The 12,448-nt window shown below is 30.7% G+C and overlaps 2 protein-coding genes across 2 annotated transcripts; both read left to right on the plus strand.

The window, feature by feature from the left end:
• On the plus strand, positions 5,153 to 6,543 carry LOC105168276 (F-box/kelch-repeat protein At1g23390-like). The gene has a single exon (XM_011088294.2). It carries the CDS (start codon positions 5,266 to 5,268, stop codon positions 6,349 to 6,351), a length of 1,086 nt encoding a protein of 361 aa, XP_011086596.1. The 5' UTR covers positions 5,153 to 5,265; the 3' UTR covers positions 6,352 to 6,543.
• Positions 10,430 to 12,142, plus strand: LOC105168277 (exopolygalacturonase). Its single transcript, XM_011088295.2, has 4 exons — positions 10,430 to 11,040; positions 11,173 to 11,462; positions 11,536 to 11,755; positions 11,836 to 12,142. The coding sequence occupies exons 1-4, from the start codon at positions 10,582 to 10,584 to the stop codon at positions 12,067 to 12,069; spliced, it is 1,203 nt and encodes a 400-aa protein (XP_011086597.1). The 5' UTR covers positions 10,430 to 10,581; the 3' UTR covers positions 12,070 to 12,142.

Below are 12,448 nucleotides of genomic sequence, written 5' to 3' on the forward strand. Positions count from 1 at the left end.
GCAGAAGATTGCTTTCCTCACCAAAACATGAATTTTTGTTATGGCCCATGTCATGAAAATAACTACTTCTACAAGCTAGTCCCTATTTTACTTATTTTAAGGGTTAATTACAATAAAATCCTTTTTAAAAATATGAAATTACATTTTATTTTTTTCAAAATTTATTTGAAATTATAGTTACACCCTCTCTTGGCCACTTGTAACTATATTTCTCCATTAGGATAACCTTAACAAAATAAATATTACTACGATATATTTCTGAATAAATTATTAAAAATATCGAATTAGGGATAAACTTAAAAATTTATACATGTGATTCTTTTTATTGACGTCAGCATTGCTCTTTCAAATCCTAACGGAAGAGATACAGTTATAAATGAAAAATTCTCGGAAGAGGTGTAAATATAATTTTAAAAGTTGTTTAAAATAAAATATAATTTTATATTTTTTAATAGTAGTAGTCATGAGTAACCATTACTAAGATTATTTTTTCCCAAGTTACTTGACTTCTTACCACTTGAGTAGTTCAACTCCCAATCTCCATTGAGTTGATTTCCACCTGTCTTTGAGTTTGTTTTGATGATGTTTTCTGACTTATGTTAGAATTAGAACAATTAATCAAACACTCAAAGTCCTCAAAATGGACCAAGAAATTAAGGTCCCATTTTGTACATTAGAAGATTTCTGTGGTGGAAAGTTTGGGGGTCAACAATGACTTACTTCTAGAATACAAAAATTTAAATAAAACAAAGATGGAAATAAGAACTCTTAGATCAAGTCTCATTTCTCCATGGTGTAGTTCTATTTTAATATGATTTTTTTTATATTTAAATGTATGTTTTGATAAGAACGGGAGGTGTTAGTGCACTACAAAAAAAATTACAATATTAGTGACATGACAATAAGTAATAATTTTAAAGTTGTTATTGAGAATATATAGCAAGCGGTAAAATTTTTTATTTTCTATTTTCTTGTAATGATGTCATGGACTCGAGATTATAGTCAAAATCGTGTTATTAATTTTTAAAAAATGAAAACAATAAAATATGTTATTATTTTATTAATCAAATTGATTTGATAACGTAAAAGATCATTGATCAACTCTTCATTAAAAAACAAAAAACTCAATGGTCTCTATCCATTTAGGGGATAGAGGGCTTAGGTGTGCCTTTCAATCAAGAATTGGGGCCTCGTGATCAATGGTTGATAGGATTTTCTTACATGTTTTTTCCGTTTGGTCACCTAAATATAGATGGACCACAAAAGTCCATCTCGAATCTGATGGTCAAACTCTACTAGAAAAGGTTTTTGCGGAAAAATAACTCTTCCAATACAATAAAACACCACTACAACAAAATATAATATTAGTAAAAATTATCAAATGATAATTTTAAAACTATTATTAAAAATATATATTAAGAGAATAGTTTTTATTCTGTCACTGTACAATTATTAGTGACAATTTTGTGGATATTTTTTTGTCACTAATTCTTGCTAATAACAATTTTTACAAAATAATAGTAATTATTAAAATTATGAAATTTATTATTGTGATAAAAACAAATATTTTATCACTAAATATATGGCAATATTAAAATCGCCACTTAATTTTTTTGGTCACTTATCTTCCCATTTTTTTTTATTTATTTTTTTTTTTTGTAGTGAATTCTAACTCTTCTTGCAAACAAATGATTCTGAATTTGACTTAATTTCAGGTTTCTTGCTTATGATCACCTTGAATTTTTCTCATTTTCCAGCAAGCAGATTTTATTGCTTTGTTAACAAAGGAAAGTGAGAAAATTTTGATATCGTAAATATTTGCTTTATTTAAATAAGTCTATATGTTGTCGTCTTTCAATAAAAAGTAAAATGTAGATATCTCCAACGTATGGGATTATTTGTATTTTGCCCCCAATCTTTTTTTTTTTTACACTTTCTTACCCAATCTTTTAATTTTGTTGCACTTTGCATTTTTCAAGGAATAATGATGGAATATTCCGTCTGTGTATACACGTGCCTAAGGGCGATTTTGAGTTCTGTAAAATTGTAAAGGTTAAATGCAAGCAGCCCCTATTGTATGGGATCATTTGCATTTTACCCCTAAACTACATAGATAAAAATTGCTTGCTTGAAAAAAAAAAAAGTTGAGATGTCAAGCTACATCGCGGACCATTGATAATAATTTTTATTTTATTTAAACTGAATTATTTAAAATAAATATACAATATTCATTTTGATGAATATTTTTATTAATAAAAAATATATTTATTCTTGTTTGACGAATATTTTTACTAATAAGAGTTTTAGATTTTTATACACTAAAAGCACTTTAATTGATATTAAATTGTATATTTTTAATATAAAATAAAGAGAAAAGATTAATCAGTAAAATTATAAAAATTAATTTATTTCTTTATAATCTATTTGTTCCTGTATAAAATAAGAGGAAGCATTTGGGATTCAATCATACCAAACAGCTTAAAGAAATTCACTTCTCTTTTGCTCTTATTTGAACCAACAATCCCCAAACTAACTTTGAGGTTGGTAACCCACATGTATATGAGTTTCTACCAATACAAGTTATCGACCATCAAATCATATGATATTATTATTATGTGTAGAGATGATAATGGGACGATTTTTCCAATATTTTGGAAACACCCCTGCCAAGAAAATTTTAAATTCGGACTCGGAACCCCCCGACCCCCGAACTCGGGACCCATCGGGTTGGACCCAATATATCTAATTAATATTTTTAAAATATTTAAAAAATATATTCTTTAAAAAATAATACTACAATAACTTTATAAATATGACAAAATATTATTAAAAGATTAATATTTTTTGATAAATTTATATGTGTATATTAACTCAATAATTCACAGTTAATATGAGTATAAATTTACACGAACTGTACCAAATTGTCCCCTAATGTTGAAGTAAACGTGTGTATATTATATTGATTAACGATGGCCAATAGAGTATAATTAGCACGTTAGTTTAACATATTCATAAATAGGAGTCTGTTTCTGTGGGACCAAACAAGACTTCTGTTCAATAATTGAACAATATTCTATGTTTTTTTTTTCATCACTACAAATTATGCCACGTATTATAGTTGACTATATTGTAAATATATAATTATATTTTAAAATAATTTTACATAAAATATTAATTTAATAATTTTATCACAATGCATATAATAATGAAGTGAATTAAGTAAAACTTGAAAGAACTTAAAAGTTGTACTGATGAAGAGTATCTGTATTTATTGTTGTTCTCAAATCATGATTGTCTTTGTAGGTGCAGATGACAACGATTAATTATGACTTCAAGATAAAATCTATTAGTCTACAGCAGTGTCTCATCCTATGGCACAGCCAGAAGGAGACTAGAAAACTAGTCAATGTTGCCAAAATTTTCGAACTTTGTAGGAGTATAAAATATTTCTCAAAATTTTACTTTAACAAACACCTCAAATGACGTCTTTATACATATAGACAATATGGCAATTACGTGAAATAATGATGTTATTATATCATATTATAAATTTAGAATAAATTCATAGATCACAATAAGAGGGGTCATAAACTCTATATTAACCCCTAATTGACTTACTACCGACTTATTGTAGGTTCAATAAATCGTTTTATGATCAAATTACCCTCATACATCTTCACACGTTAATGCGTATGAGGAGGTATATTTTTACCGTTATAAGGGTAGTTTAGTCAGAAAAAAATTATTTGACCTGCAATAAGTCAATAATTAGTTAATCGAGGGTAATATCAATTTTCATTCAGTTTTTTTATTAATATCAGCAAATTTAGTGAATTCTGATTAATAGAGCGACTTATTTGTTAGTTGAAAGCAAATCTTAGGAGTGCTAGATGTAATTTTTTAAACTATAATGGATCTATGTGTAATTACACCAAATCTCAGAAGAGAGAAGTAATTATCCCAAAAATTTAAATTTTATTTCCAACAAACTATGCTTTGTACATAATGCCAAAATAATTCCGTTTACCTAGATAAAACAAAATTAATAGAAAAAAATAAATTTTAACTTTGATTAATTAATATTTATCGTGATTTTAATTGCCATCCAAACATTTGGTGTATTTTGTTGATAAACCAATTGAGGCTCCGAGTTAATTTTATGTCAATTTCTCTGTCTTGATTGATTTATTTATAAGGAAAAATAAATATAATTATCCCTATATATTATAAACGCGATGCGATTTTATTTTAATTTTAAGATCATGGTTTATTACAGAAATCAGGACGAATGGATTGGTTGGTTTTAATTCACCCTACCCCAAACTATTAAATGAGACAGAGACTTGAGTACGAACAATATCATATATGAGTTGTTAATTGTTACATTTGCAGCATCAACCTAAGAATACAAATTCACGCGAACATGGTCCAATTTTCCTCATGTATAAATCCACTTTTAAGTTATGTATTAATTTAATTATATTCTTTTTTATTTTCAGTAGAGTATATGTCTGTCACATATTGATGTGACACGTAATATTTTAAAAACTAGATTGAAAATTGAATCGGATAAATTTTCATGTCATTGGTCCAATTGGGTCGACTTAAATATATACATGTGTGTATATATATGTATACATTAATATACATATAAATTCACTAAAGTAAAAAAGAAAGACAAATAAATGCAAGTTTTAAATAATTAAATATTTCAATTCAATATAAGTATTTCACCTAAAAATATATATATATAAATTAATATTTTGGTATGTTGCATTAGTTAATTTCTCATTTAATTTTTCGATCGAACTTGTTGTCCTCAAATTTTCGCATCAAAATAAGTATTTTAATTTTTTTAATTAAAAATACTATACTATAAAAATTAACACAAGTATTAAATTTAATTGTTGGTGCAAACCGGGTGTGAGCAGTTGAGGCATGGTTGGTTTTGATCAAACTGATTGAATTGGATTTTAAAAATCATGATGACAGTTTTACCACACGCGTCCTCTTCTAGACGATTGATTATTTTTTTTAAATTATATATATATAGTTAATTATTTATTATGTAATTAATTGAAATATGAGCACGGATACAGGTCAAAATTTTCCCACAGCTTGTTGGTTTTCTCAACTATAAATACCAAAACAATTCACCAACAAGATTCAAATTGCAGTCTTTTGTTACATGCGGCGGAGGCACTTTCCAGATTTGACCGTAAAAGACTAACACTTTGTAAGACGGCAGCAGCAGCGAATCAACAAATGGCTCCCGACGGCGGCGATGCGGAGATTCATGGCGACGTATTAGAGGCCGTCTTCTCGCACGTGCCGCTCGTCGACTTGGTTTCCGCCTCGCAGGTGTCCAAATCATGGTGCGGCGCGGTCTCGTCCTCCCTCCGCCACCACAACAAGCCGCGCCCGTGGCTGATCCTCCACACGCAGGGCACGCGCTCGCCGTACGCCACCACCACCAATGCTTACGATCCGCGGTCCGACGCCTGGATCGAAGTACCTCGACCGCCGATCGAGTACATCTCAGCCCTCAAATCCTCCCACTCCAGTTTCCTCTATATGCTCTCCCCTTCGAGATTTTCTTTCTCCTTCGACCCCCTCAATTTCAATTGGCACCACGTGGACCCTCCCCTTGTGTGGCGCAGTGACCCTATCGTCGCGCGAGTGGGGAACGCCATCGTCATCGCCGGCGGCGGTTGTGATTTCGAAGACGATCCATTCGCCGTCGAGATTTACGATCTGAACACGCGCGCCTGGCGTAGGTGCGACTCAATGCCGGGAAATTTGAGAGACTCGGCGGCTTCGCCTTGGCTCTCAGTCACGGCCACAGCTGAGAAACTCATCGTTACCGAAAAAGAATCCGGCCTGACCCACTGGTTCGACCCGGAAACCAAAACCTGGTCAGAACCATTGTTTCTGTCCCCGGGTCAACCCGTTACCAGCTACAACATCGGGTGCACCAACAACGGCCTGATCTTGGTCGGACGGTGCATCATCCAAAATGTCGAAAGAGTGAAGGTCTGGATAGTTGGGGGAGAAGACTTTGCGTGCGAAGAAATCGGAGAGATGCCTCCGGAGTACGTAGACAAATTGAGGAGTGAAAGCTTCGGAGATTGTTCCATAGATATTCGTGTAGCGGGGAATACAGTTTACGTGTATAACAACACATGGGACTTGGAGGAGCTAGTGGGGTGCGAGTTGACAGCCGGCGGCGGGTGCAGGTGGTGGAGCGTGAGGAACGCAGTGGCGCGTGAGAGAATGATAGCGAACAGATTGGTGTTGACATGCTCGGAGATTGGGATTGAAGAGTTGCAGCGAGCTATGAGGTGGAGGTGAATGAGTTGACTCGGGTTTTGCGGGGCTGGGCCTTAGAGGCATTAATTGTCGACCGATCACAATTGTGATTTCGATATCTTTTGTACCAAATCTTTGTTTACTTGATTTGGAAATGAGTTGCAACAGTATAATGCATTATTACAAATAAAGGAGTACGACATCCAATGAAAATAACTTGTCTGTAATTGCTTAGATAAGGAAGAAAAATTGCTGACAAAATATATAAAAAAAATATTATTACTATATAAATATTTAAGTATGTGTTTATATGTAATAAATTTTACCAATAATTTAAAAAGAAAAGGAGACAAAAAAATTGATGTGATATTTGAAATCGTTTTTTGTCTTATAGGTATATGAATTCAAACATAATTTCCAATTTTAATCATAAATATAAATTATATGTTATGATAGTAAAATACAAATTAGATAATCAAACAATTTGTCCTAAAATAATAAAGACTAGCATAGAACTCGTGCTATGCATGTGTTATAAATTTTTTTAAATTAAATAAAAAAAGTATAATATATGTTGTTATAAATAAATCTTTTACACAAAATTTTATAAAGTATATAATCTAAAATAATCTTATTTATAAAAAATAAAACATAAAGTAAGAATAGAAACTTTTGTTAATGATTTATAAGAAAGATAATTAACAAAGATAATGAGTTATAACTAAAGATAATTAACAAAAAAGAGCAAATTCATTTAGTCCTAATAGGTAAATTGAGTAGAACTATACAAATTAATATTAAATTAAATATGTACCTATTAATACTAAATGAATCTGTTCTTTTTTGTTGCAAAACAAATAAAAACAGATAAAAAATCTGAAAAAGAACAAAAGAAATAAACTATAATATAAAATTTTAATGGATTAAATCATAATATAAAAAACATAAAAGGGTAGATTTGAAATAGAAATAAAAAATTAAATTGTATTTTGAGTAGAATTAAACAACTAACTTTGTTATTTTTATAGAAAAATAAAAATATAAAATCTGAAAGAGAACAAGAATATTAAACTCTAAAATAAAAATTTAATAAATGTAAATAATATCTATGTATATGTATATATATAAATTGGTGTAAAAGATATCAAAGAGTAAATATTTAAATAGAAATAAAACTTAAATGATTGATTAAGTTGAATTATATATATTAATTTCAAAAGCGAAATATGTACTTATTAAGTAGAATTATACAAATAAGTTTTGAAAACGAAATATGTACTTATTTTCATTAAATGAATTTATTTCTTCTTGTCCAACAAAATAAGCAATTGACATAGAAATTTAAAAAATCAAATAAGTATTAAAATTTAATAACAAAAATATAAGAAAATGATATAGATTGCTAATTCAATAACTTTGATGCATCATGAAAAATAAAATACAAAAACTAAAATTATATCATGTTAAAGAGAGTGTTTAGTTTTCAAATCGTTTATAGAGCATAGAAAATCAATTATTGAGCATATCTAATAAATAAAGAGATGCACAGTAGACTTTGTTCTACATAAATACAAATATAATGAAAATCACTATTATTTGGTAATAAAAATTTTTTGATTTGGATACACACCAATAATGTATATTTGAAAATTTTAGAGTTTATAAATACAACTTAATTGTAAAAATAAACTCATATAAGGTAGATACATAATAAAATACAAAATAAAACTTAATGTTAACATATAAATTATATAAGATAAATACAAATTCAATTAGTATTTTAACGTTGGAGATAAAATTTGAGATAAATACAAAATGAATATTTAATATATATGATATTTCTAAAACATAAGATTTTCTCTTGTTCATTAAAAAACTCAATTTATTGAAGATAAAATTTCATAAATACAAAATAAATATCTAAAATATATTTAAAATAGGTGATGTTTCTAATCGATATTCTATTGTAGTTTAAAATCTTAATTATAATTCTAAAAATAAAATTTTGAATAAATACAAAATAAATAATTAAATTAAATTGATCAAATTTCGTTCTGCTATATATATAAATACATAGATAGATAGATATTGTTAGTTGATCAATTGGTCGTTCTAATTCCACTCTAATTTAGCTTTTTTAGAGTAAAACGAAATAACAATCTAAATTAGGAAACAAAATAAAAGGTTTAGGCCATGGTAGCAAATCCATCTACAGCTCATTGTTATTTTCCATTACGTCATGAAAATTGGTTAAGTTAATATCCAATATGTCCCTCATTTCTTTCCTAATTTCAATTTTGAGGTAGTGATGTGACATTTGACAATGTATTTTATCTTATTTGTGGGTAAAAATGTAACTTCACATTTTTAATCCAAAATATGTACAAATGTTGAATTTAGGGGAATTTATTTAAAAAATGCAAGAAAAAAAAATTTAGAAAAGTAATGTGATTTGAAAAATTTTAGAAAATTAAGTGGCACCGCAGTTACTCACCGCGCTGCCATAATTTTTATTTTTTTAAAAAAAAAATTCTTTATGTCACCAGGATTGGTTTTAAAAAAAAAAAAATTTTAATGTTCGAGCCGCGGTGACAATTTTTTCTTTTAAAAAAAAATTTATTTTATTTGACGACGAATTGTTGCCAATTTCTCGTTAAAATTTCGGCACCATCATGGCGAGTTATCAACACCGAGCATTTACACGAACATTTACCCACAAATAATTTCAACTTTTATCAATCGTAAATAATGAATTTTTATTATACACGAACATTTACCCACAACTCGCCATGATGGTACCGAAATTTTAACGAGAAATTGACAGCAATTCATCGTCAAATAAAATAAATCTTTTTTTTAAAAGAAAAAATTGTCACCACGATTTCAAACCGTGGTGACACATTAAAAATTTATTTTTTTTTAAAACCAATGTGTTAACCGCGGTGACATAGAGGAAAAAAAAAATTTAAATAAAAATTGTGGCACCGCGGTGCCACTTACTTTTCTAAAATTTTTTAAATCACATTACTTTTCTAAATTTTTTTTTCCTGCATTTTTTAAATAAATTCCCCTTGAATTTATCCATGTTTAATTATAAAGGTTGATTTTTCCACAAATAGTATTTAAGTCTTAGATCTTGATATGTATTTTTTAACTAATAACTCACTACCATAGTTAAGTTTAAGAAAAAATTATTAGCGATTTGAATTGAGGTTTAATATAATTATAAATACTTTCTCATTATCTAAAAAATTATTAATATTACTTTGTTTTTAATAGTTGTCCAACAACTAGTTCAATCCGTTAGTATCTTTTAGGTTTTTATTTATTTTCTTCTTGTAAACTAGTCAAAACGCCCGTATGGTCTATAAATCATAAATTTACTTATTTTTTAAAAAAAATTAATTTTTTATGGGTTAAGTAGATAATTCTTTTACAAATTTTCAAAAGTTTATATACCTCGTTCGATTTTTTATAATTTTTTTTTAAAAAGGAAAATTACACGACAAGGGAAAACATGAGATTATATCAGTAATTTTCAAATAATTAGAAATATTCGTAATTATACTAAACTTCATTCATACAAGCAGAGCTAGTATTGGTAGAAATTTATATTTGGGATTATACTATTCTTAAGGGTCATATTCTCTTCTTAAAAAAGGTTCAGTCCTAGATTAATTATGTTAATTTTAATCATCATCACTTATATGTTTACCTTCATTATAAGAACTATAACATGTAACTATAACTCTAATTATTATAATTAAAATTAAATAGTTATCGACAACAACTACGTAGTATTTATTACTTAATTTTTATTAATAATTACAAAAATCACTTTTAGTCCTTTCGTAAAATTTTCTTGATATTTTCATAAAAAAATAAAAAAAAACATATTATATGTGCAGAAAAATACAAATTTAAAATAATAACTGAAATAGATTCAAAATTAAAAAACACTAGTTTTAATCCAGTAAAAACAAAAATATTGCACCATATATTTCTTTATTTAATATTGACCATAGATAGCACGAGTTTTACGCTAGTTTAATATTGTTGTTTTATATGTGTGGGTGTAGGAGAGAGTAGAACAAATCTCCATCACCGAAGAAGCGGATGGTGGGAGAGAATCTCCATCCCTGAAAGAATCAGCTACAAAAAGCTCGGAAGATGAGCAAAATTGGTACTCAGAAGCCATTGGCTTTGCCACTACTCAAAACATCTCAACCTTCTTTGACATAGCACAAGAATTGTGGTTGGGGCGCCGATGATATGGCTATTCCCGCAGGAACTCGTCTGATCGTCCAGCTTCTGGGCATATGCATAGCCTGTTTTCTATCCATCAACGGCGTTGAATCCAACCCCTCCTCCGAAGCAGTTTTCGACATTTTCAACTACGGCGCTAAAACTGAACCAAAATTTGACAATGCACAGGCTATTATTAAGGCTTGGAAGGCAGCATGTGAGTCGAGCGGACCGGCAAAGGTTGTGATCCCTGCCGGGGATTTCATGGCCGGCGAGGTTGTTTTCTCTGGACCCTGTAAGGCTCACACCACCACCGTCGAAATCCAGGGCCATCTATTGGCAAACATTGACCCGAGTACTTATACTAGCGGCGCCTGGATCATGGTCCAAAGGGTCGACAATGTTGTGCTCACCGGTGGAGGGATCATCAACGGTGAGGGCAAGTATGATTGGAAGTACGCAGATGGTGTCAGCCCTCTTCCAGTTGTATGTAATTACCCGCTTATGCGTCGCCTTCTTTTCTTTTCTTTTTTAATAAAATATTAAATTATTCGTGTTCGTGTTCGTGTTTATGTTCACGCCGTGCAGCGTTAATGTTGTTTTGGTGCATGTCTGTAGTCTCTAATATTTCAAGAGGTTGGAAACAGCAAAGCACACAACTTGAAATTTGTAGACAGCATGGGTTTCCACATTGAGGTGATGGACAGTCACGAAATCGACCTGTTTAACTTGACGATCACTGCCCCAGGAGATAGCCCTTACACCGATGGAGTCCACCTCACTAATAACATAAATGTTAACGTAACCGACTCCGTCATAGCAACAGGAGATGATTGTGTTTCGATTGGACATGGCAACCAAAACATCGTTGTTGCCAGAATAACCTGTGGTCCCGGACATGGAATCTGGTAAATACGATCAAATTTCAAATTAATTTTCTAAACGTTCCTCTAGCAACTCAATTCCCATTTTATGATCTAGTGTCGGGAACCTGGGAAAGCAGGCGGACGAGAAAGACCTGAAAGGAGTGACCATAAGCAACTGCACACTCACAGGGACGACAAACGGTGCAAGAATCAAAACGTACCACGATTCGGCCCAGATTACGGCCAGCGACATTGTTTTCCAAGATATTCAGATGAATAATGTTCAGAATCCAATCATGATTGATCAGCATTACAACTCCACAACAACAACCGCGGTACGTACGTTCGCGCACATTTAATTCAAAAACAAAAATAAAATAAACTGATCAGAACTGATATCGTTGCATATATGCAGCAATCGAAGGTGAAGATCAGTAACGCTCGATTCGTGAACATAAAGGGGAGCTCAGCTTCGGCGGTGGCCGTGTCGCTGAATTGCAGTTCCGCAGTCCCTTGTGAAGGCATTGAACTGGCGGACATTGATCTCAAGCCCGCTGGTTCCACAGGCCCTCTCACCTCTGCATGTTCCAACGCCAAAACTGTACTCAAAGGAACACAAAGTCCCCCAGGTCCCGCTAATTGTCTCTAAATTTTATTCTGCAAGAAAATTAGCAGCATCACAGGGAATTTTAGAGTACTATAATATATATTTTTAATCTCCAGACTCTAAATGTGTGTTACTTTATAAATTTTGACGTGTGATTTAACTTTTAGTTCATTTATACTTTAAAAGTAAAATTAATCAAAGTACTTAATCGAATTTAATAATTAGGGTTGCTCAACAGACAAACAGTGCGTATAAATGTAAGTCATTCAGTCGCACTGAGCGATCCTGATCTTTAAAAAAACCACCGGTCATTCCTACTGATTAAATGATCCAATGAAGTATTAGAATCGATGCTACGGTACTGAATAAATGATCCAGTGAAGTATTCGAATCCATGCTAGGGGGGGGGGGGGTTCGAATC

This window comes from Sesamum indicum, linkage group LG8 (assembly GCF_000512975.1).
Source record: "Sesamum indicum cultivar Zhongzhi No. 13 linkage group LG8, S_indicum_v1.0, whole genome shotgun sequence".
NCBI classification, from domain to species: domain Eukaryota; kingdom Viridiplantae; phylum Streptophyta; class Magnoliopsida; order Lamiales; family Pedaliaceae; genus Sesamum; species Sesamum indicum.

Bases quoted from the DNA above. Each gene is read 5' to 3' on its own strand.
- LOC105168276 (XM_011088294.2), top strand. From the start codon at position 5,266: ATGGCTCCCGACGGCGGCGATGCGGAGATTCATGGCGACGTATTAGAG.
- LOC105168277 (XM_011088295.2), top strand. From the start codon at position 10,582: ATGGCTATTCCCGCAGGAACTCGTCTGATCGTCCAGCTTCTGGGCATA. The intron at 11,041-11,172 runs GTATGTAATTAC...GCATGTCTGTAG, and splicing joins GTGTCAGCCCTCTTCCAGTT to TCTCTAATATTTCAAGAGGT. The intron at 11,756-11,835 runs GTACGTACGTTC...GCATATATGCAG, and splicing joins ACTCCACAACAACAACCGCG to CAATCGAAGGTGAAGATCAG.